At 46.1% G+C, this 25,201-nt stretch overlaps 2 protein-coding genes and 2 non-coding genes across 4 annotated transcripts in view; 1 reads left to right on the top strand and 3 right to left on the bottom strand.

Annotated features, from left to right (window-relative positions):
* Positions 1-10,522, top strand: part of TMC2 (transmembrane channel like 2) — a 34,868-nt gene extending 24,346 nt beyond the window's left edge. Inside the window, exons 16-20 of the mRNA XM_068670562.1 lie at positions 203-442; positions 2,177-2,302; positions 7,278-7,356; positions 8,953-9,073; positions 10,184-10,522. Coding sequence (XP_068526663.1) covers positions 203-442; positions 2,177-2,302; positions 7,278-7,356; positions 8,953-9,073; positions 10,184-10,443 — 826 coding nt within the window. The 3' untranslated portion in view covers positions 10,444-10,522. The remainder of the gene's footprint in view (positions 1-202; positions 443-2,176; positions 2,303-7,277; positions 7,357-8,952; positions 9,074-10,183) is intronic.
* A 9,641-nt stretch (positions 10,523-20,163) lies between these two features.
* RPSA (ribosomal protein SA) lies at positions 20,164-24,887 on the bottom strand. Its single transcript, XM_068670551.1, has 7 exons — positions 24,732-24,887; positions 24,339-24,506; positions 23,662-23,780; positions 22,047-22,292; positions 21,106-21,234; positions 20,720-20,888; positions 20,164-20,302 (listed from the first exon to the last, which is right to left on the bottom strand). Exons 2-7 carry the CDS (start codon positions 24,469-24,471, stop codon positions 20,208-20,210), a joined length of 891 nt encoding a protein of 296 aa, XP_068526652.1. The 5' UTR covers positions 24,472-24,506; positions 24,732-24,887; the 3' UTR covers positions 20,164-20,207.
* On the bottom strand, positions 21,727-21,880 carry LOC137852841 (small nucleolar RNA SNORA62/SNORA6 family). Its single transcript, XR_011094068.1, has one exon. It is a non-coding gene; the product is annotated as a small nucleolar RNA SNORA62/SNORA6 family (small nucleolar RNA).
* Positions 22,867-23,026, bottom strand: LOC137852840 (small nucleolar RNA SNORA62/SNORA6 family). Its single transcript, XR_011094067.1, has one exon. It is a non-coding gene; the product is annotated as a small nucleolar RNA SNORA62/SNORA6 family (small nucleolar RNA).
* Positions 24,888-25,201: the final 314 nt, after the last annotated feature.

The following is a 25,201-nucleotide window of genomic DNA, read 5'->3' as shown; positions in this document are numbered from 1 at the left end:
GTCACTGTACATTAACATGGATGCAGGCAACTTCTCTTCCAGAAAGACAAGATAGATAGCACAAGCCTTCCCGCTCGGACTTTAGTTGTGGGTAAGCTTTCCACAACATTAGCAACATTTTTTCTTCTTTTGAAAATAAAAACCCTTCCAGTCTGTCAAAAACAAACAAACAAACAAACTTTTCCTCTCCTTTCCCTTTCAGGATGGGATCCTTCTATGCGCCAGGGCTCGTGGGTATAAACGTGCTGCGCTTATTAACCTCCATGTATTTTCAGTGCTGGGCTGTCATGAGTAGCAATGTCCCTCATGAACGAGTATTCAAAGCATCCAAGTCTAACAACTTTTACATGGGACTTTTACTGTTAATCCTGTTCCTCAGTCTCCTGCCTGTGGCCTACACCATCATGTCCTTGCCTCCTTCCTTTGACTGTGGACCATTCAGGTACTAACAAAACACCAATAATGCATGGTTTTGGCTTTGCTACAAAGGATTAATTTCATGAAGTTTGAAGGCCTGGTCTCCAGCAAAGATGGTATACATGTAATACTTCTCCATTTTCTTTCTTGTTAAATCCCTAGTTATGTGAAGGACACACCCAGTCTGCTAGGGGTGCTGGGTCTCCACTGAGCATGTCTGCTTTTCTCTGGAAGGCTCTACGAACCCAGCTTTTTTCCTCCCTCCTCTGATACCTGATTGATGGTGCTTCCCCAACACACAGTGATGGAGAAGCATCAGAGGACAGCAGGGGTGGGACACCTGGGGTGCAGCCCCCAGGAAAAAAGCAACAGGAGCAGCCCTAAGGCTCTCATCAACGTTATGGTAGCAAAATTAGAGTCTAAAACCTCCTAAGACCTTCCATAGAGCCAAGAAATCCCACAGCATGAACTGTGTTGCATTTTTGATGGAAAATAGCAGGAAATTCATAGGTCTGAGCCAGAGGAGTTGTTGCTTTTAAAAAGAAAAGCCTTTTTTTTCCTTCCCTTCTCTCTGAAATTAGCACTGTTCAGAGGATTCAGTGGACTGGATTAACATGCCAATAATGTCTAATCTGATTGAGTAACACCATTTCCTAGGCCCACTGAGTCTGACACAGCAAAGAAACAGATTGGAATAAATTGTTATCCATCTGCTGATTGAGAACGACATCAGAAAGCTAAAAGACTTGGGGAGAAGGCAAGAGACCAGAATTCCATCTGTTAAGTAACAAGGATAGGTGTCAACAGGCAATATCCGAACATCTGTCAGGAAACTTGTTGCCTGCATGCTATCACTAAGAGATGACTCACCTGAAATCAGAGCACTATTTTAATTCCCAATCACACCTTCAAAATCTACTCAGCCTGGTTCACTCCCCTCAGCATAACTTTCCACCCATAACTTGACTGAAAACTTAACTCTCCTAGGTTTAAGGCAGCCAATGAAGTTGGAGTCCTGCTTAGCCACTTGGACTTTATTGACTTTTGTTATAAAGAAGGAATCCAATGCCTTCCTGAGCAGAATATGAAGGGACTGCAAGATCTCGCAAGGAAGCAAACTTAAAGATGAGGAATAGCACTCATGGGGCTGAATTAATAGATACTGAGGAAGAAGGTCGATATGCAATCTAGCCCAATTTTTACAGATTTGTGCTACTTTCACACAGAACACTCTCATCTATTTTATCAATCCAATTTGAAATGACTCTTTCACTGAGTTTCCTATTAAGCAATAATCACAACTTGTTATTTTTGTCCTTACTTAACAGCTCTTCAAGTTGATTCATTATTTCAGAAAGCTGGAATTTGCATATGGAAAATTACGTCTACTATGAGAAGGCTGCATTTAATAAGAAATTGATCAGAAATGTATAGTTACTGCAATCTGTAGGTTTTTATACATTTCAGGATGGCAAATAGGCAGAATTCATAAAGGATCTGCACATTGAAATAAACATACTATCTTTTGGGGCAAGCTGGTTTAACAGAGATTATTTGTATAACTAAAGAAGGGAGAGAGGGGAATGGACTACAATGTAATTTGAAATTAAGTTATTTTAAGTAGAACTTTTACTTCAAAATCCTTGCTGGCCAACAGCAAGATCATGCTCACTGGCAGAGAGGAAACATACTACTTATCATCATTAAGTATCCCTCCAGGAGTTCTCTACACACATTAACTGAATATTTCTCTTTCCAGTGGAAAGAAAAGGATGTATGAAGTCATTCAAGAGACTATTGAGCTTGATTTCCCTCTTTTTATTGCCAAGATCTTCAGCTACGTGGCAAACCCAGGACTGATCATTCCTGCAATTCTACTCATGGTGTAAGTTTTCCTTGCAATATTACATGCCCATCTTGCAGGGATGAAAGGAGGTTGAAAAAATTGCTGTAACTTTAGCAAGGTACATCTACTGAGATAATGGCCTGGATGAAAGCAGCCACACTCCTTGTTGCCTCCCACCCCTCTCTGACCCCCCCTCCCCAGCCCTTGCCCGACCCAATTTCCCCAAATTTAATTTCCTAACCCAATTAAACACAACCTTGTAGATGAAACACATTGCTGACATAGACCTCGTGGTAGTCACAGCTTCCATCTCTAAAATTTTCAGTAGCTCATAGGAACTAAATGGACAGTCTCAGCCTGGTACCTTGTGGAGAAGCAATTTCTGTCACAGCTGGTGGTATTTACAGCACTGCCAATACATGGCATTCAAAAATTACTTGTTCCAAAAATATGTGTTTTTTTCTTTTATTTTTTTTTTCCAAATAATATATCTGAAATTTGTTTCAGTAGCATCAGATCATTTCAGCTTTGGAGCCACATTTGAAACCATGGTTGATCCTCAGTTCCTTCAGCAGCCTGACCAGGGCAGTTCTCATTTACTTGTATTTTTAAAAGATATTTTTGGCATTACTCTTGAGGTTTTCAGGGCTATCGAAATGAGTGGAAAAGCTGTGGCCAAAGTTTACAGACAGCTTTGAACATGCTAGGCTAAACAGATGGAGATGTGGAGAGGGTCAGGGAGCGTATTACACAGGCTTGCCTCTCTTACACTTCCTTTGGCATATGTGCACGTTGGAGATGGGCCTCTGGTCTGGTCTACTTCTCTTGGGCACTGTGATCCTTTGTTTTTACTAGGTTACACTGAAGATAATGCTATTGAATTAAATCAAATACAAGTTTATGTGTTAATGGAATTTCTTATAGGAACAGACTGAGAAAAATCCCAATTAAACTGAAAATCAACCAGCATCCCTCTACTTGCCTTAAACTCCTTACTAATGTTAACCTAAATAAAAATGATCAGTTACTGTAACTGGTGCAGACAAAAGAATACTTGGAAAAATCAGATCTGATGCACACAGAAGACAGTCTCATGTCACATCCCCAGTACAGCCAAGCATATTATTGAATTATTAGCTCTAGTCCTGTAGGCTTCACAGATGCTACTGCTGATATGAAGTGCAGATATGACTGCAAAACTAATCCAGCCCAAATGAATAACCTTTACAAAAGAGCTGCAAATCATTTTTTGCGGCTTTGATGCAAACCCTCCAAAAAGGTGTCATGAGAATGGTAGAATGTTGAAAATAACATTTTGGTCAGTGACAATCTCCTGCCCTTTACTCCACTGACAGCTGGGATAGTGAACAGTATGAATCCCATTTACCTGCTGAAGACATTCCTTTCATCATCCCTTTTCCAGGAGGAGGGCTACTCCTCACTCCCACACAACAGTCTTCCATGGATCCATCTCTCCTTAAAACATCATTTGGTCTCCGCCCTGATTCCCTTTGCAAAAAGAGATACCACTACATGTCCACATTACCTAAAACATCCTTGCTTCCCACCCAGCTACACTATCTGTGCAGCTTTTGGGGATATTAAATATTCGTGACTTCCAGTTGTGTGGCTACTGAAAGGGTCACAGCCATTAAAAAAAAAAAAAAAGAAAAAAAAAAAAGAAAGCTGATGCTTCCACTGTGCCTAAATAAGTCAGACCTACAGTCTGCTGCTAGTAGCTCCTGCTTGTCCTGACAGCATCAGATGCATGGTGTAAGTACTGCATGTAAAGTGTAAGTACTACATGCATGTAAACTTTTCTTGAAAAAGTTCCAGACAGAATTACAGCCACCATACAGGTACTTTTTCTAAGGATTTTTCTCATTTTTGAAACTTTTCAGTTGAGAGAATCCCATTTAATGCATGATCTTTGTACATCTACAAAAGCCATACACCACTAGCTAGAAGACAGGCAATACACAGAGAGAGAGAAACTTAGGTTTACATCTCTTTCACCATTTTCTCTGGACTGTAAGTCATATGTAAGACCCTCATTTCTTGCCTTCTCTCTAAAAGCTTATGTTATGGTACAAGTAGCCTCAAAGGATTATGGAGGTGTTATATTTCCTAAGCAATCAGTTTCAGAGTGTAGAAGTTAAAAAAAAAAATCACATCCTTATAGAAGAACAAAAATAACAACTCTAAAACGCTTTGTTGGGACAGAGAGCCTAAATCACCAAGATCACCAAGACTGAGTTTTGGTTTAATTCTAGGCAAAGGGAAATAAATGTATTTCCTCCAGACAGACCTCTGAAAAAAGTCTCCAGAAAAGCCATCCAGAGTATCCCCTTCCAATCTCTCACCTGGAAACCAATATGACGGTAAATGGTGCCTTGTTGTGCTTAGAGTCAGACAGAATCACAGGATCACAGAATTGTCTAGGTTGGAAGAGACCTCAAGATCATCGAGTCCAACCTCTGACCTAACACTAACAAGTCCTCCACTAAACCATATCACTAAATGCAACATCTAAATGTCTTTTAAAGACACTGTACTAAAATCCTCTAGCCTCATTTGATGATGCTGAGCTTGGGCCATATGTTGTGTTTGTGAACTGTCAGGAACTATTTTTTAGACAAAAGTTTGTTGTTTTTTTTGTTTGCTTGTTTTTTGTTTTTTTGTTTTTTTTTTTTTTTTTTTTTGGTCTGCCGTTTTCTTTCTTTCTTTCTTTCTTTCTTTCTTTCTTTCTTTTTTTAATATTAGATTTTTAATTTTTTTCTTTTAAACAAAACAAAGCACAATAGCAGTGAACTGAATGGATTGTGCTTTTTCCCAGGAATGGTCCAGAGTCACTAAGCAGATGATGTTTATAATTAAGGAGAATAAAAGCTCTCTACAAAAGCAGGAGGAGACGTTTTTGACAACCTAAATATTATCAGGTGGTAGTGAGACAGCCCCAGACACTTGGGCTTGTTCTGAAGCATGCCACTCTCTGCACACCAAAGACCGGCTGTCAGCAGCATACCCCCTCAGAACCCACTTGCCTTTCAGTGCCCACAAGCTTGGCTGGTTTCTCCCTTTGCTTTGGCATGTCCTTTTTGCAGAGGAAGAAATCAAAACAAAAGCCTGCTCCCACCTGGTTCCTGCTTGTTCTCTGTTCCCATCTCTGCTCACTTGCAACTGGCAGACTGTGAGTTGAGCAATGCACTTTTCAGGAGAGGGTGCAGGTCTTTGTTCTGTCATGTATTTCCTGGTTTCCTATTTGTTTTTCTGAGCTCCTTAACTAATCTGTTTTGTCTCCTGTAAGACATAGCATAAAGCCACATGTTTTATCAGCTGTATTGATTTTCCTCCAGAGAACAAGCTGAATGAGCTCACCATCAACAAAGGACCTAAGGGCCATGGCTGGTGTAGAGGAAGACAGACAAGGCAGAGGCAGGCAGGCTGTTTTTCTTTTATTTAAGCAGAGCTGATCTGTTAGACTGGTTCAGCCCACCTTAACTGCCTTTGCCACAAGGCAGCTTGAGTTTTTCCTAAGCCTTGAATCTTTTAAGGTAGCTTGGAGACAGCCAGTGAGAAAAGTAGATGTGAGGAGGTAGGTAAAACTTAAATGGTGAACTTGAGCCCTTATCCCCACCAAGTGAATTTGACACTGGCCTGCATAACGTCCTTGTTTCTAGGTTGGAGACACATGGATTTGAGGGACGGACCACTCAGTAGATAAGGAATTAATTGAATGGTTGCACACAAAGAACTGCAATCAACAACTACATCCAGGTGGAGACCAGTGATGAGTAGTGTCTCTCAGGGGTCTGTACAGGGACTGGAAATATTTAACATCTTTGTTGGTGACATGGACAGTAGGACTGAGTGCACCCTCAGGAAGTTTACTGATGACACCAAGCTGTGTGGTACAGCTGACATGCTGGAGGGAAGGGGTGCCATCCAGAGGAACCTGGACAGGCTTGAGAGGTGGGCCTGTGCGAACCTCATGAAGTTCGACAAGGCCAAACACAAGATCCTGCACTAGGACCAGGGCAATCCTAAGCAGAAATACAGGCTGAGTGGAGAATGGACTGAGAGCACCTCTAAGGTACAGGGACTATGGGGTGTTGGGTTCAAAGAAGTTCAGCATGAGCTGGCAATGGGCAGAAGCCCTCAAAGCCAACCATATCCTGGGCTGCATCCAAAGAAGTGTGACCAGCAGGCTGAGGGAGGTGATTCTACCACTCTACTTTTGTGAGAGCCCACATGGAATACTGAATTCAGCTCTGAAGCCCCCAGCATAAGAGGGACATGGACCTGCTGGAGCAAATCCAGAGGAGGACCATGAGGATGATTGATCAGAGGGCTGGAGGACCTCTCCTATGAAGACAGGCTGAGAGAGTTGGGGTTGCTCAGCCTGGAGAAAAGAATGCTCTGGGAGACCTTATAGCAGGATTCTATACTTAAAAGGGGCCTACAAGAAAGCTGGAGAGGGACTCTATCAGGGAGTGTAGTAAGAGGACAAGGGATAATGGTTTTAAATTAAAAGTGAGGAGATTTAGACTAGATATAAGAAAGAAAATGTTGCTGATGGTGGTGAAGCACTGGAACAGTTTGCCCAGAGAAGCTGTGGATGTCCCATCTCTGGAAGTGTTCAAAGCCAGGTTGGATTGGGCTTTGAGCAATCTGGTCTAGTGGAAGGTGTCCCTGCCCATGACAGAGCGGTTGGAACTAGGTGATCTTTAAGGTCCCTTCCAACTCAAACCATTCTGTGATTCTGTAAGTGGCAGTGAAATCCAGGCTCAGGAATCAAGTCTAATTAAGTCCCATAGGTAGTCCTCCCTGGGATATTTAGGTGCACATAGGCCCACTATATGGGTTGCGATGGGTCCTAAATAAAGTCAGTTTGGATTTTTAAGCTTCACCTGGTGCTCTTAGGAAAGCAGCACGTCCATGAATTTTATGCTTCCTCTCTATGAAGCTTTCTCTCTCCCCGATCCTAACACTACAGCAACATTTGTTTTTGTAGCCTTGCTATCTATTACCTAAATGCTGTGTCTGAAGCATATCAGCGCGCCAACGCAGAGCTGAAGAAGAAAATGCAAATGGTAAGTACTTGCCCTGCCAAGCCATGTTTGAAATACCATGTACTTCAAGTTTGATGTAGATGTATGCTTTTAAATTACTTTTCATTCAGATCACATTAGTGACACAAGGGGAGGATGCATTTAATGGTTGTTCATTCCACTCTGATAACATTTAATGGCTAACTGCAAAAAGTGGCCACATCCCATAATAGATTGCTATTTTATACATCAGAACTACAGTGAGTGTTCCCATAAACTGCACTTTCCACCTACAAAAATAAGTTACCTCAAAGTTCAAGTAATGTTTTGGAGCCTGAGATTTCCCAGGGACAATGATAAGTCTATCAAAACAGTAGCCTGATTTCACACAAGCTGAAGAGCAAAGAGCCCTAAATAACAACATGGCAATAATGTTTCATACCAGTAATTATCAAAGCACTTTACAAAGGAGGCTGGTATCTGTCTTTGTTATATAGACGGGAAAACCAAGATGTAGACAGATGAGGTGACTAGAATTTGCAGGGTAGGATTTGGACCTTTTGTTACTCAGAATTGAGGGAGGTTGCAACATGCAGAGGACTATGATGCAAAGATGCCTGAACTAACATGAATCAGGTCTGGAAGCAGAACATCTGCTGAACTGGAGCTAGCTCTGCTCAGATAATTAGCCTCAACGAGAAACAGCAGAGCTATGACCAAGAATGCTACCAGAGCTGTGCTGGTCTGGTGGTAGCAGTCTCCCTCAGAGTTGCTGGACCCTGCCAGAGACTGTTGCATGGCAACCCACTGAGCTCAGCAAGATTTGCTGTGGTTGTCCAAATGACTGCCAGGTTTGTCCAAGGGGACAGAGGCCTCCCTGTGGGTTGGAACCTCTCAGCTGTATTTAGGCCATGAGTCACTTTGGACACTGTGGCTCCATCATGCAATACCTTCCATTGGGGATCAAACTCTTGGGATGAGGGGTGGAGCTGGAGTGACATCCATCTGGGTTTTCTCTTTGCATAAGAGAGGGAAGCCTATTCTTTCCTTGTCCCTACCTCTTCTTTCCTGTCCAGAGCAGGAAGAGCTCCCTGTTTTTCCTCTCTCTCTGTAATCCAGATGGAAATCTTTTGAAGACCTAAATACACACACACACACACAAACAAACAACAAAGATAGCCTTATACTACTCTTCATCACCATGCTGTTGTGCCTTCCTCCCTTCTTCCTCATCCACTGTTGGTTTTTGTTTGTTTGTTTTTTAATCACTGGTACTCCTACCTACCACCTAAAATGCAACTTTGAAACAAACCAAAACTCCCATGGGGACAAATGGACAGCTGCAGAAACCCAAAGGTCTGGTAGATATAAACCACATTATCAGAAAGTGCTTTGCCCTAACAGGAGCAGAGCCATCTCTTCTAAGGTTCTTGGTCCTGCCTGGGGTGTACTTTCTTTCCATAAAAAGTTTTTAACCCTAGGTCACTGGACCAAGGTTCAGCAACACTTTGAACTTGGCAAATACATTACTTTCCTAACAACAAAACCACATAGCCAGGCCAAGTATGACATCAGGCCACCATTTCACAGATTAGATCTTCACTTTCAAACTAAACCAAATGATTTTCATTGATGCAGCAACGTGAAGAGGATAAAAACAAGAGAAACAACAAAACCAACAATAATTCCATGATGCAAGATCTGGAGGATTTACTTGCACCAAGTACAAAGATTGAAATCTATCCCAAACAAGCAGAAGGTAAAAATTAAACAACTCCTACAACCTTCCTGATAAGAACCCCTTTGTCATCCAATGGTGACTGGGAAGGATTGAGAAAATGGGGTAATACAAGGCTGAAAGGAATCAGATAAGTATAACTGCACAGTTTTTGTCCAATTACAGAAGTCCATGATCCACCCAGGAAAGGCATGTTTTTAGACTAGAGTGTGTGTCACACAGGCTTATCAAGGCATGGGGGTTGCACACAAAATTTTTTATTCAAATCTCAACTACTAGTCATGCCAGTCATGAAACCAACAACCCATTAAAAGAATGAAGTTTCAACATTGTTTCTGGACTGATGAATTAAGCCAGGTGTGACTTTTTTTTCCTCTTTTACAAATCAAGGTTTTCATTGAAAAACTTGTAATGAATGAGATGGAAGCTTTTTATATGACTGCTTTGGTCCTAGGTAAAATAAACATATGTGGTAAATTCTGATGAGCGGGTCCCTGGCTGGTCAGAAATGTGCAGGAAACAGCACTGGTACCAGAGTCAGGGCAGTCTTTAAAAAGAGTGAAGACAAATACTCCATTCTCTGCCTTGGACCTGCCAAAGCCTCCTGCTCTCATTTGTAAAAAACTGTGCAGCACATGCAAAAGGTTTTGTATTTATATCAATGCAGATGAGAAAAGTAAATTAGTACCATCATAACCACCTTGCATTTAGATGGATAGCTGTTTCTTAGAGAGGCCAAAATGAACTGGAAATTTTGGACCAACCCAGTACAGATTCCTCCTGGAAGCAGATCCACAGCATTCATTTAAATTGAAATAGTTTTTGCAGCATTGTGGGTGCATTGAAAATAAAGACTATAATCAGCAATTGTCTGTGACCACCACATGGGCCACATATACCAGCACAGTTAGGAGGACTTAAGTCTTTTAAATTCATCAGTGAGAACCAGCAAAGAGGACTTACTGGCTCTTATCCAGGGACTAACTGCCTTATTTATGGTTTCCTCATTCAGATGCTCAAGTGTGCTCAAGACACGGGTTATTGCATGCAGAAAAAACAGCATGCACTGGGGAAAAGAAAGAAAAGCACTGTTTGCTTTCAGGAAAATAACAGTCATAATCTTTACTCTAGGTAAGAAAATAGAGTCTCCTGATCAAGTCATCCCTTTTGGGAAACAAGGAAAAGCAGAAGTCCCGAATGGCGGCCCAATGTCTGGTGGGAGAAGAGCAGTGCTCATCCCGCCACCACACTTGCTTGTGACACGGCCACCGACACCAGGCATCTGGGCACCTTACTCTTATGCTGACAAGCCTTGGCCAGGGGCGCACCCACTGGGACTGGTCCCTGGAAGGGGGAGAGGACATCCATGCTACTCACATGCTGCTCAATAAGCTCAGCAACGTTGTTCCTGTTTGACATTAAAATAGAGGTGTTGCATGAACAAGAGTAGTTTTTGCAAGAAATGACTACTGTATGTTGGTCCACTGATGATGATCTGTATCTACCCAACACTGATTCTATCTAAAAATGTTTTGTTTAAAAAAAAAAAAAGTTCTTAGAAGTTGCAACCCTTTATTGCTTGTTTTGATCATAAAGGGAATGGGAGAGGGTTGGACTGGAACTCTGTCATAGCGTTGCTAAATTACTATGTAGAAAATGACCTTGTGGCCACTAACAGCTGCATGGTGAACACACTTGGTGGAGTGAGCATCTGTCAGACCCTTTAAATATTTCTTCAGTTAATAAAAACAATGAGTTTACCTGTCAGTTCAACAAAGATTTTTTGCTGTCCCTACCTGAGGAATTAAGTAGTCTATAAAAGTGAGTATCCCTTTCCAGCTGCATGGCAGCCAGTACTGGGAATAAAGGTCTCCTAACAGAGCAGCACAAAAGGAGACTGTCAGCTGTATTGTCCTTCTTGATAGCTTTGCTCCTGTCTATGCACTCCAAACTTTCAGTCTTTTGTTTCAGCTCTGCTGTGCAACACTTTCTCCACCATTTTCTCCGGGTTCTCACTGTGCTCCTCTTTACAGTCTTCTCACAGTAGCTTCATTATTTCAATTCCTAGATATGACTTCTGATTTAGTTAGATTACCCAGCACAGTTGAGAGACTAAAATTGCCTGATTACATGACAAAGCCTTTCTTTGTCTCTGGAGCATGGGCACTTTATCTCTGCTGCTCCCTCAAGATCACTCCTTCTAGATCACTAGAGTTCTAGATCACACATAGGTCTGTACCACAGGGTACATCCATCAGGAGCAAACTGCTCCAGCATGCATTCCCCACAGGTGGCAGCTTCCTTCAGACCCCCTGCTCCTGTGTGGGCTCCTTTGCAAGGGCTGCAGTGCCAGCCCGGGGCCTCCTCCTGCTCTCCATGGGCCTCCTCCAGGCCACATCCACCTACTCCATCAGGGTCTCCTCCATGGGCTACAGCATGGAGATCTGCTCTGCCATGGGACCCATGGGCTGCTGTGGGAGTATCGCCATGACGCCATGGGGGTCAAGAAGCTCTGTGGTTGGTGATGACATCGGCCTCAAGGATGAAGCCATGAGGAATGTAAACAAGTTAGAAGGAACAAAGTATGGTGATTCAGGAGACCCCTTGCTGTCTCAAACTGCTTGTTCTCCAACCCTTAAGACATGGAAGTTGCTAAATGTTTGCTGTTGCTGGGCAAAGTTGTTAACCAACAAATAGCTAGTGGGAAAGACTGCCTGTAGAGATAATGGTATAAGAAGGGAGCTTGTCCTCAATAAAATTGTTGAAGATATTGATCCCTAAAGATATCCTGGTGTCCACGTGGTAATTCACTACAGGCTGCAAGGGGACAACCTGCTTCACCATGGTCCTCTCTACAGGCTATGGGGAAACTTCTGCCCCAGCGCCTGAAGCAACCTCCTCCCCCTCCTTCACTGACCTCGGTGCCTGCAAGGCTGTTTCTCACTCCTTTCACTCTCCCAGCTGCTGGGTGGCAGCAGGTTTTTTTTTCCTTTCTTAAATATGCTCTCATGGGGGCAGAAACAACACCACTTACTGGCTCGGATCTGGCCAGCAGCAGGGCTCTTATCTAACATGGGGTAGCTTATGGATTCTTCTTACAAGAAGCCGCCCATATGGCCCCCAGCTACCAAAACCTTGCCACATAAACCTACTACAGTGACCAGCCAGAGTGTTGAAAGATTGACCATCTGCTCAATGTTACTGAGGAACTGGAATTGATTAATATAAAATAAAGAAAAAAAAATGAAACCACACACAAAAACAAACAAACAAACAAACAACAACAACAACAACAAAAAACCAACAGTGCACCCTTGCACCCTCTGCTCCACAAGAAAAAAAAAAGATGCAAAAACAAAAAACTCAATAAATCCTAATAAACTCCCACATCACCACCTTCACACCATCAACACAAATGAATAAAAATATGAGAAAAAATATTTAAAAAACAAACAAACAACAAAAAAACCACCAACCCCTCCACAACAATAAAAAACAATAATGAAACATACCACATGAGACAGGAAACAAGATGAAGGAGAGCGTGGAAGATAGTTTTCTGACGCAGCTGGTTAGTGGAGGTGCCGTGCTAGATCTTCTCTTCACAAACAGAGAAGGACTGGTGGGAGATGTGGTGGTCAGGAGCTGTCTTGGGCAGAGTTGAAAACACTACAGCAAAACCACTACCAAGCATCCAAAGTCCACTGCAAAAATCCAAAACTAAATCTGAGAGAAAACCCTACAGAAAAGCTACCACCAAATACCAAAATTCCAATGCAAAATCCATGGAAAATTTTGGAAAATTGTAGGGGATAACACAAAAAAACAAAACAAACAAAAAACAAACAATAACAACAACAAAAAAAAACACTGCAAAATCCAACAGAAAAATCATAGAAAAAAAATAGTGAAAAGCCACTACAAAAGCCCCAGAAGCCAAAGCAAGATCCAAGGGAAAAGCTTTGTAAAATCCAAGGGAAAAACCTGAACAGAAAAGGCACCACCAATCCCCCAACAATCCATATCAAAATCCACAGGAATAAATTAGAGAAAAACCTACAAGGCCACAACTAAACCCCAAAAAGTACAAAGCCAAAACCAAAAAGAAATATAGTCTTCTTTAGGTACTGGAAGGTTGCTCTCAGGACTCCCCTGAACTTTCTCTTCTCTGGGCTGAACAACCCCAACTCCCTCAGCCTGTCCCCATAGGAGAGGTGCTCCAGCCCCTTGATCACCTTCATGGCCCTTCTCTGGACTTGTTGCAACACATCCACATCCTTTTTGTGCTAGGGGCCACAGAGCTGAATGCAGTCCTCCAGATGGGGTCTCACAAGAGCAGAACAGAGTGGAACAATCACCTCCCTCACCCTGCTGGCCACGCTTCTTTTGATGCAGCCCAGGACATGGTTGGCTTTCTGGGCTGCAAATGCACAGTGCTGTTTCATGTTCATCTTCTCATCAGCAAACACCCCCAGGTCTTCCTCAGGCCACTCTCAATACATTCTCTTCCCAGCCTGCGTTTGTGCTTGGGATTGTCCCAACCCAGATGCAGGACATAGCACTTGGCCTTGTTGAACTTCATGAGGTTCACACAGGCACACCTCTCAAGCTTGTCCAGGTCCCTCTAGATAGCATCCCTTCCCTCCAGTGTGTCGACCACACCACACAGCTTGATGTCATCAGCAAACTTGCTGAGGGTGCACTTGATCCCACCACCCATGTCACCAACAAAGGATTTAACAGTGTCAGTCCCAGTACTAACCCTTGAGGGGTTATCAATCATTACTGATCTCCACGTGAACACTGGGCCATTGACTGCAACTCTTTAAGTGAGAAGAACTGTAGGAGGACAGGTGCCATAGCTCCTAACCATAGCTACTGTGTGAAATGTGGGAAGTGCAGCCCTCTCTGCCTCCTGTCCCAAGAGTCTAACTGGGCAGCACTGAGATTTGTTCTAGTTATGTGTGCAGAGCCCAGCACTGTATGGGACTGCTGCAGAGAAAGTTAACTCCATCCCAGCCAGATCCAGTACAGTGGCAAGTGCAGCTCAGGCTGCTAAGAAAGCATGAAAGCTACAGTGTACAGAATGTGCAGGTCAACTAAGGACAACACTGCTATCAAAAGTTATTCACCAAATGTGCTTGTAGCTACACCCTGTGAGCAAAGCAAATAGGGTGAACTATGGAGATATGGAGATTCACATCAAAAGATTCACTTGCCGAGGCGATCGGCTCCGGGGGCAGACACGTTCTGCAGCGGAGCAGGGGATCGGACAGGCAGGGCTATTTTTTTCCGGCATCGAGCCCACTCGAGGGAGCCGCCAGGGCCCTGCAGCCCTCGCGAGGGAGGTGAACGAGGCATAGGCAGAGCCAGCAGCGCCCCCTCCCCGGCCGTTCAAAAGCCGCCCCTGGGGAGCACAGCGAGCAGGGCGGGGCACGTCAGAGGGGAGTAGCGCGGCAGTTCGCGCAGGCAGGGTGAGCAGGAAGGACAGAGCGTCTCCCCCCCCTCCCGCCCATACGAACACCTCCTCTAACGGCGGTCTACTGCTAGCTAGTCTGCAACGGTCTCCACCAGGCACAGTGCTCTCTCTAGGAAGTCTGCACACACCCAGACCGACTGCCCGCCCAAAACTGTGGCAGTTCAGGTCTCTGGATGCGGGGAGTGCCTGAGCCTGTCGCTACCACCTGCGGGGGGGCAGAGAGACTGTGTGCATGAGGTGCAAGCAGGTGGACGACCTGGTCTGCCTCGTGGCAGAACTCAAGGAGGAGGTCGAGAGATTGAGGGATATCAGGGAGAGTGAGCAGGAGACAGACTTGCGGAGCGACTCCCTACAGGGCCTGAAGGACAGGTACCAGGGTGAGACACCCCAAATAGGGGTGGACCCCCCGCCCTGTTGCTGTCGGGCAGAGGGAGGGGACCTAGGAGTTGAGGAGGAATGGAGACAGGTCCCTGCTCGACATGGCAGGCAATGCCTCCCCTACTGGCCCCACCTTCCCAGGTGCCCTTACGCAACAGGTTTGAGGCCCTGAAGCTTGAGAGACCAGTAGTTGAGGAAGAGGTAGAAAGTCTACCCAGGAGGATGCCTAGGGTGAGGAAGTCGACTCCACGCCTAAGGACTGCCTCCACCAGGACAGAAAGAAGGGTGATTGTTGTGGGTGACTCCCTTCTCAGGGGAACAGAGGAACCTATTTGTTGACCCAACCCTACCCGTAGGGAAGTCTGCTGCCTCCCTGGGGCCAGGGTCAGGGACATTGCCAGAAAGCTTCCCAACCTGGTTCACCCCTCTGACTATTATCCTCTTTTAATAGTCCAGGCGGGCAGTGATGACACTGAAGAGAGAAGCCTGAAGACCATCAAATGGGACTTTAAGGGACTGGGACAGTTAGTGGATGGAGCGGGAGTACAGATGGTATTTTCGTCCATCCCTCTGGTGGCAGGGAGGGGTACAGAGAGGACACGGAAAGCTCACCTGATAACCACATGGCTCAGAGGCTGGTGCCAACACAGAAATATTGTTTTTTTTGACCATGGGGTGCTTTACTTGGCACCCAGCCTGATGGCCACAGACAGGTCCCTATCTCTAAGGGGAAAACGGATCCTAGGCCAAGAGCTGGCGGGGCTCATTGAGAGGGCTTTAAACTAGGTAAGAAGGGGGACAGCACTGAAACAAGGCTTGTTAGAGCTGTGCCAGAGGTAGCAATGGCAAGGCTGGGAGAGAAGGCAATGGCCCAACTGAAGTGCATCTACACTAATGCACGCAGCATGGGTAACAAACAGAAGCTGGAACCCATCATGCAGCAGGCAGGCTACGACTTGGTTGCCATCACGAAAATGTGGTGGGACCAGTCATGACTGGAGTGCTGCAATGTCTGGCTATAGGCTCTTCAGAAAGGACAGGCAGCATGGAAGGGATGGTGGTGTGGCTCTCTATATAAGAGAGAGTTTTCATGACATGGAACTTGAGGCTGGGAAGGATAAGGTTGAGTTCCTATGGGTTAGGATCAGCGGGAAGGCCAACAAGGGAAGCATCCTGGTGGGGATCTGTTATAGAACCGCTGAACGAGGATGAGGAGATTGATGAGGAGTTCCACAGGCAGCTGACAAAAGTTGCAAAATCTTCAGTGCTTGTTCTTGTGGGGGACTTCAACTTCCCAGATATATCCTGGAAGCACAACACAACCCAGAGAAAGCAGTCTAGGAGGTTTCTGGAGAGTGTGGAAGACAGCTTCCTGACTCAGCTGGTTAGTGAGCCTACCAGGGGAGGTGCCCCGCTAGACCTCCTTTTCACAAACAGGGAACGACTGGTGGGAGATGTGGTGGTTGGAAGCTGCCTTGGGCAGAGTGACCATGAAATGGTAGAGTTCTCCATTCTTGGAGAAGCCAGGAAGGGGACCAGTAAAACCACTGTATTGGACTTTCGGAGGGCCGACTTCAAGCTGTTCAGGACACTGGTTGACAGAGTCCCTTGGGAGGCGGTTCTGAAGGGCAGAGGAGTCCAGGAAAGCTGGGCACTCCTCAGGAAGGAAATCTTAATGGCGCAGGAGCAGTCTGTCCCCACGTGCCCAAAGATGAGCCAGCAGGGAAGAAGACTGGCCTGTCTGAACAGAGAATTGTGGCTTGAGCTTAGGAGAAAAAAGGATAGGTTGGAAAAGAGGGCGGGCCACTCGGGAGGACTATAAGGATGTTGCGAGGCAGTGCAGGGACAAAATTAGAAAGGCCAAAGCTCATCTGGAGCTCAATCTGGCTACTGCCATTAAAGACAACAAGAAGTTTTTACAAATACATCAACACAAAATGGATGACTAAGGAGAATCTCCATCCTTTACTGGATGCGGGGGGGGGGGGGAGGGGACTGAATTTAGTTACAAAAGATGAGGAAAAGGCAGAGGTGCTTAATGCCTTCTTTGCCTCAGTCTTTAGCAGCAAAACCAGTTGCTCTCTGGATACACAGTACACTGAACTGGCGGAAGGGGATGGGGAGCAGAATGTGACCCTCACTATCCACGAGGAAATAGTTGGCGATCTGCTACGGCACTTGGATATACGCAAGTCAATGGGGCCAGATTGGATCCACCCGAGGATACTGAGAGAACTGGTGGAGGAGCTGGCCAAGCCAGCTATCATCTATCAACAGTCCTGGCTACTGCGGGAGGTCCCAGTTGACTGGCAGCTAGCAAATGTGACGCCCAGCTACAAGAAGGGCCAGAGGGTAGACCTGGGAAACTATAGGCCTGTCAGTTTGACCTCAGTGCCAGGGAAGCTCATGGAGCAGATTACCTTGAGTGTCATCACACGGCACTTACAGGGCAACCAGGTGATCAGGCCCAGTCAAATCCGGTTAGAGGCTGGTCACTAGTGGCATTCCCCAGGGCTCGGTACTGGGGCTGGTCCTCTTTAGTATCTTTATCAATGATCTGGACGAGGGGATCGAGTGCACCCTCAGTAAGTTTGCAGATGACACCAAGTTAGGTGCGTGCGTCGATCTGCTCGAGGGTAGGAAGGCTCTGCAGGAGGATCTGGATAGGCTGCACCGATGGGCTGAGGTCAACTGCATGAGGTTCAACAAGGCCAAGTGCCGGGTCCTGCACCTGGAGCACAATAACCCCAAGCAGAGCTACAGGCTGGGAGATGAGTGGTTGGAAAGCTGCCTGGCAGAGAAGGACCTGGGAGTATTGTTTGATAGTCGGCTGAATATGAGCCAGCAGTGTGCTCAGGTGGCCAAGAAGGCCAACAGCATCCTGGCTTGTATCAGAAACAGTGTGGCCAGCAGGGCTACGGAAGGGATTGTCCCCCTGTACTCAGCTCAGGTGAGGCTGCACCTTGAGTACTGTGTTCAGTTTCGGGCCCCTCACTACAAAAAGGACATGGAGGTGCTCAAGCGAGTCCAGAGAAGGGCAACAAAGCTGGTGAGGTGTCTGGAGAACAAGTCCTATGAGGAGTGGCTGAGGGAGCTGGAGAAAAGGAGGCTCAGGGGCTACCTTATTGCTCTTTTTAAGTACATTAAAGGAGGTTGTAGCAAGGATTTCCTGTTCAGGTCCCTTGTCTAAGTCTGCTTAATGGCTAAACCAGCTTTTGGGAGAACTATTTTCTTCCCTTCCTCAAAAATTTCTGATGTGTTGCCCCACAGTGATGTCAACATAGTGCATGTGTTATGGCATTTCACCCTGTTCCAGGGCAGTCTGCAAATGATAGGTCTGTGTTTCAAGTGGACTGGACACCTCCAAGGGAAACCAAATCATGGTCTGCACTGTACTGCCAAAGGGATCAAGAAATAACACAGTAGCACTATCAGCTGGGGTACACAACTTTGTTTCCTTTGACTCCAGTTCATAATGAAGTTCTGACATGTCTGACACAGCAGCACTCAGCAGTGGTATGACTTCATTCAGGCCATGATAGTTGACTTTTAGTCTCCACTCAGCTGTTTGCTCACACCCCCACCACTGTGGGATGGGGGACAAAACTGGAAAGTATAAGAACTCCTGGGTTCAGATAAAGACAGTTTAAGAGGGAAGAAAGAAAACTAGGAGTAAACAAAGTAAGTGATACACAATGCAATTTGTTCATCAATGCCTAGTCAGTCCCTAAGCAAAAGCACACACACACACCAGTTCTCCCAGTTCTATTGTTCAGCACAACACCATATCATGGGACATCCTTCTGGCCAGTTTGGGTTACCTGTCCTGAGTATGTCCCCTCCCAGCTCCTGGTGCACCATCACTGTCAGCGCAGCATGAGAATCTGAAACATCCTTGACTTAGCGTAAGCCCTGCTCGGTATTATGAACTTACTCTAAATCCAAAACACCATACCAGCTACTATGAAGATAATTAACTCCATCCCAGCCAAAACCAGTACAGGACAATAGTGGCAGTGGTATATAGCTGAACAGATCATTCTGACTTTCCTGAAGGTGGGTTAGATTCCTTCTTTTTGGCAGTCATCATGAACTTTCTTGGGTTGCCATGACCTTTCAAAAACAATAGAGAACAGCTCTGCAGTCACACCTACCATCTTCTCTGCTCTCATATGCCTCCTGTTTAGTCTTGGGGGCTTGAGCTAAACACCCCTCTCCACCCCCCCCCCAAACTACATTCTGTTACCTTCCTGCCCCACTGACAGGATCAAGGAGACCTGGGTCCTCAGGCTCTTCGTCTTCGCTTCTTGAGTGCGGCAGAACCCCTCGAGAGACCTCCCCTGGCCACAGTCCCTGCTGACCACAGGGTATCAGGTCAGGTTGGCAGATAGGTGCCTCCTCCCCTTCACCCCCCCCACCCCAGAAGGAGTGTCCCCAGTGCCTACCTTTTCTTTTGCGTTGCTGCTGGAGACTCTTGGTTCAGGCTCCGGCATTTCTAGCATCTTCCTCAAAAGCAGCTTCCTCTTCTCCTGTTACCAGGGCACAATACCTGTTCTGCAATTGCAGATGTGCATGCCCAAGCTTCTAGCTCTCCCCTTCACAGGGATCTCTATTCACCATTCTTCGATGTGCATTCTCTGGCCATCACTGTTTCTTTGTACCATGGGGCTTGGGCTTTCTTGCCTTGGCAAGGTCTTTGAGAAGACCATATTGCTCTCCTGTAATGTCAGATGTACCAGCTTCTTGCCCCTTCCCACTGCCTGTACAGAGCCCTGACTTCATGTGAGTTGCACCCCACTATCCTCTCACTCCCCAGCCCCTCTGCACCAGCTCCCTACCAGCCTCCAATCACCACCCAGCACACAGCCCAACAGCAGCCCTCATCCTGTGAATCCCAGCTCCTCCATCTCTCCTCCCTCAGCTGCTTGACCAAGTCATTGCAGACACATCTCTGCAGACACCCTCATGCATGCACATCCTTGGCATGGAAGCTTTTGACCAGCAGCCTGGCCAGCTCACAGCTGTTACTAACACCTTCCAAGTAAGTCTCAGGACAATAAATAGTACTGATAGAATTTGCACTCCTTCGGCTCCTCTGTTGAAGCTTCATCCAGCATTTTAAGATATATCCAGAAGAACACACCTTGACCATGGACTATGACCCACACCACTCAGTATAGTATTCTACATTTGACATGCCAACAGGGAGTAGAAGAAAAAGACATACCAAGCAGCACTCACACAAAGCAGGATGTGTATTAAACAAAATTTTATTCTCACAGTACAGTGGCTCTGAAGTTAAGACCACTCTGTGGCAGTCCCAACCCACTCTGTTGCCTGGGCAGTGGGAGCTGCTGACCAGTCCTCAGTGGCAGGCTGGGCACTCCAGTCCTCTGCAAATGAAAGTGCAACAAAATTCTCAATGCACACCTGCTCTTTTCACCCACTAAACCACATTACAGACTCTACCACTCTTTGTGCATGCAAGTGGAAGTACACATGGAAACTACCCAGTGCTCTTTTAATGACCCCAATAGCTTATTGTACATTTCCAGGAACACTGAGCCAAGGCAGGCTCAAGTCTGCCTTAAAAATATATATATTTAATGTCTAGAGACAGTCAGTGCTGGAAAACACTTGCATAGAACCATCCAATGAGCACCATGTTTTCCCTACAAAATACTGAAGTGAGACTTGCTTAAGACAGGCAAATCAGCACACCACCACTGTGCACAGCCTGCAGCTCGTCACACAGTGAAGACTCATTTCTTTCTCCCTAGACCCATGGACATCCCCACCCCCAAACTGACCTGTAGGGAACTGCTGTATCGGCACAGATGGGACTTGCACTCCCTCAGACCAATCTGCAACCTCAGGCTGAGGAGGAGCAGTGAATTCAGGAGCTGGGGCCGTCCATTCAGTTTGGAACTCCTCCTTCGTAACAGCTTTCTCAGCAGCAGCCTGCTCCTCCTTCTCAATCTGCAATGGAAGGGCATAGCTGACATCTCCCAGAAACATCTCACCACCCACACTAACACTCAGCAGTCAGTAAGCACCAACTAACAGACAATTAACTACCACCTGAAGTGTCCAGTTCATTATATTGGGAAAGTCTGTCCTCAATGGCACAGGACCATAGTCAGGAGTACAAGCAGCACACCTCATACTGGCACAATACTTTCCACAGGTCTCCTACCTCCTCAGGATCCCTGTAGAAGTACAAGTCAGGCATGACTTCCCATGGATGTTCACGGGAGATGGTGCCACGCATGCGCAGGACCTCCCGAGCCAGCATCCACCACATCAGACCCACTGAATGGGCTCCCTGAACAGGGTAAGAAAGTTAGGTTAAGCTCTGCTTCAAAACTAAGCCTTTACAAGAGTAAGAGACTAGGGAGCAACCAAGATTCTTCCTGGCAAGAGAAAGGCATTGTTTGCTAATGCCTGACAGACCTGTTATGCACTTGGACTCAGGACATGGCAACTTCAAATTCATAGCAGCATTATCACAACACTGCAGTCACCAACATCTGAATTAGCCTGATAATCAATTCTCCTGCCCAATGTCACAAGTGTTATCCACAAGACAGGGATTATGCTTATCATTTACACTAGTACAAAGAAACGAAGAAACTTAAACAAATCTTACACATATAGTCAGATTTGGCTTACATTAGCTTTGGTTAATAACAATGTTTAAATAGGGATCAAAAAGTTTCCTAATTCCTTAACCTTTACCTTTCAGGTGGTTTCTGGTATGGCAATATTTCACATCAGTTTCATCATAAATTGACACGGTTTTTCTTTCTTATCAATGAACTGTGGCAAGATTGACTACCAAGCTCTTCATTGGGCCAAAAAGACCCTCCGGCTGTCAGTAAGTCCAGCCAGGTTACTGTAGCACACGCCCTATGCTTGAGAGCTCCTTGGCCAGAAGTTAGCCTCAGCTCCAAGCTCCAATTGTGTGCCATTCACCTCCTCCCCCGACCCACCTGCTGGCTTGCCAGTAACCTTAATTAGCTAATCACTTTGGGAACATTCCAGATACAACCCCAACCTTCCCCTACAAAAACACATTCATCTTGCATCCCAGTGCATGTTTAGAGAAAGCAGCTTTCAGTGCTTCAAATCACTAACCTTATTGTTGCAGGGGATGGCAATATCCACATAGCGTAGTGGGGAGTCAGTGTTGCACAGCGCAATGGTGGGGATGTTGACATAAGATGCCTCCGTCAGTGGCTGATGATCAGCCCTGGGGTCCGTAACAACCAGGAGTCGTGGTTCACGGAAAGCTGCCTGGATCTGATTTGTGAAGGTACCAGGGGTAAAGCGTCCAGCAATAGGAGTAGCCCCAGTGGCAGCAGCAAACTTCAGAACAGCACGCTGCAAAACAGACCACAAATGTGAAGCAGGATATTCAATTTCAAACAACTTGCCCTGGTGTGCTGTCAGTGAACACATTAACTTCTTTCAGTTCTTGTGCAACCAAGGCTCAGGCACTAATTTAAAAGCACTTAAAAATACCTACAACACCAAAAGAAGGAGTTAAGATCACATCCACCAGCAATTCTGGAAGTCAATATACAGAACAAAAGCTTCCCCAACCTAAATTAGTTGCATGTTCTACCCCAAAATTAAGTCTCAAAAACAAATCATGGAAAGCATAGGCATAAAATGGCTTTATAAAACCATCTACACTTGAAAATACCTTCCAGATCATGTAGTTCAACCATCAGTCTGACCTACAAAGTCCTGTAACTAGACCAGGCCCCTGGTCACATTAATCCATAAGAAAAATGATTTTACATCAACTACTCCTACATCCATTTACTATCCAGTAGTGTAACTTCACTGACTACAGGACACTAGTAAATATAGGCAGACTAACCGCATCTACTAAGACTACGGTTGCAGTCATCTGCAACAGCTTTCAATCTCCCAGGCATCAGCCGGCAGGACATGTGGCAGGGCCTACTATTAAATCCCAATCATTGAGGGAGCTCCTCTCCTGGCATTACCAAAAACCCTGCCATCTGGTTTGCTGTAGCACACTTCCGACACTTGAGAGCTCATTGGCCAGAAGCTGACCTGAGCATCAAGCTTTAACAGTGTGCAGGTCAAGTAAATAGGAACTCGTGCTTTGCTTCTGTAAATCTGTTCATCATCTTCCCCTACATTTGTGGCACCACATGGATTACTCCAAAGAAAATAAGCGCACAGGTAAACCTCAGCACCAATTAGATTTATTGGAAGGGTGCAATGCATCCCCTGCTAGGAAAACAGTTTTTATGCTAAAAATCTGAAGTGATAAATTAAAAAAAAATATGTTACTATTTCCTGTTCAACAACAATTATTTCTTCTTTGAAAACCTTTCTATCACATACTTTTTGTCCCCAAAAAGCCATGCTGATGACTCAAGGAATGAATGGGTGACTGGGGGTGCAGAGGACTGACTACTAATACACTGGAAACCCAACAGGATATAATCAAAGGAAGATAAAAAAAACATAAGTAAACTCCTCACATCCTCCCTGAAACCTATGGGAACTGGGGACAAGGGGGAACCCTCCGTGGAACTGTTCTACATTTCAAGCATAACACATGAGGAATGCTTCTTAAACAGTGTTACTAGTGCAGAAGTTTGAATTTTCCACTTTCATAATCAAGCTGCCACTGGCATGCCATGATGCATGTCAAAAGAGTCCTGCTCCCAGGACTGAAGGCCTTATCACCAGCAAAGAATGCCCATACCTGTCCAGTATTCCTGGAAGAGATAACGCTCACATCAGCTGGGTTCTCAATAGCAACAATGGCACGGGCTGCCAGGAGAAGTTTTTCCCAGGTCCTCTTCAGATTGATGATGTAAATACCTATGGGTGACAAAAGGATTTAAAGTAACCATCAAACAAGTTTCTAACTCAAGATAGCACTCTTCTGCTAATAAGTTTGTCACATGACTGCATTTACTTCAAAACTCTAGATAGTTGAAAGCTGTGCAAAGAAAAATTTTACCATATAGGTTTAAGATAGCATGCTCCAGCACCTACCAGTACAGACCAGGACCTGGCAAGAGTTGCAGCATTTTAACATGCTGCAGCTCATCTTGCAGCTGAGTTTTGTCAGCTCAGTGCTAACAAGAAGTAAAAATTACTGCTGTGACACTAAAATAATTTTGTTATCATAGTAATGACCATAATCGAGCACTGAATCATTTACTGAGTTCTAAAATCAGTGTTTTGTTGTACTTCTTTGAGTAACATGACTTAACTACTAAGGATTACCATACTTTTACCATACTTTTAAGGCCATCAACTACCAGGAAGCTCAAGCATTGGCACTTGCCATGTTTCCCCAGCTCTGCCCACCAAATCTCTGCAGCCGCCCAGACTGGCTGTGCCTAAAGCCTGCCTCCCACCCCTGGGCTCTACCATCGCTCTTCCTCTTGTAGATGTACTGCTCCATCTGGAAATCAAGGTTAGTGCCTCCCAGGTGGGTCCCGGCAGCGAGGAATTTGAGGACATCCTCCTCCTTCATCTGCAGGACATCAAGACCTCCGGACATTGTGGGGTTTCCCTCTGGAAGCGACGACAGGGAACCTGCGGGCACAAGCACCCCGTTTCACGCATCGCACGCGCCCAGGCCGCCATCATGGCCGCCATCTTGGCGCCCTCGGCCTCCCCTCCCCCCCGCCCCTCCCGGCGGGCCCCGACCTCTCCCGAGGGCCAGGCCCAGCGCGGGGGGGGGGGGGGGGGGGGACGCAGACAGAGAATCACCGCGCCCCGGCCGCCCCCGATCCCCAGAACCCCAGACCCGGGACCCACGCGGCCAACGCCGTGTGGAGGCCTCAGCAGGCGCCGAAAGAAAAGGACGGCCTGTGTCGCGCCATGCTTATATATAGCCCTGTGCCGGCCAATGGGGAGCGCCGCGCCCCCCGGAAGGGCGGGGCTCCGCCGGTTGCTACGGAAGGAGGCGCCTAGCGACTGGGGGAGGCCTGCGCGTGGCAGGGCGGGCTGCCTGCCTGCCTGCCTGCCTGCCTGCCTGCCTGCCTGCCTGCCTGCCTGGGCTACCCGGAAACCAGGGGCAGGACAGGACAGGACAGGACAGGACAGGACAGGACAGGAGAGCGCTTTTGCCGCTGCTTCCGCAGGGTTTTCATCGCTAAAGCAGGCTGGCCAGAATCACAGAATTTCTGGGTTGGAAGACACCTCGAGATCATCGAGTCCAACCTCTGACCTAACGCTAACAGTCCTCCACTAAACCATAGCCCTAAGCTCTACATCTAAACGTCTAA

This window comes from Anas acuta, chromosome 2 (genome assembly GCF_963932015.1).
Source record: "Anas acuta chromosome 2, bAnaAcu1.1, whole genome shotgun sequence".
Taxonomy (NCBI): domain Eukaryota; kingdom Metazoa; phylum Chordata; class Aves; order Anseriformes; family Anatidae; genus Anas; species Anas acuta.
This window is presented reverse-complemented; position numbering and strand designations above follow the sequence as displayed.

Excerpts from the sequence above, each read along its gene's own strand:
- RPSA (XM_068670551.1), bottom strand. The coding sequence starts at position 24,471 with ATGTCCGGAGGTCTTGATGTCCTGCAGATGAAGGAGGAGGATGTCCTC. Across the intron at positions 22,293-23,661 it reads CTTCCAGGAATACTGGACAG|CGTGCTGTTCTGAAGTTTGC; the intron begins GTATGGGCATTC and ends TCTGTTTTGCAG. Across the intron at positions 20,889-21,105 it reads TCTACAGGGATCCTGAGGAG|ATTGAGAAGGAGGAGCAGGC; the intron begins GTAGGAGACCTG and ends CTTCCATTGCAG.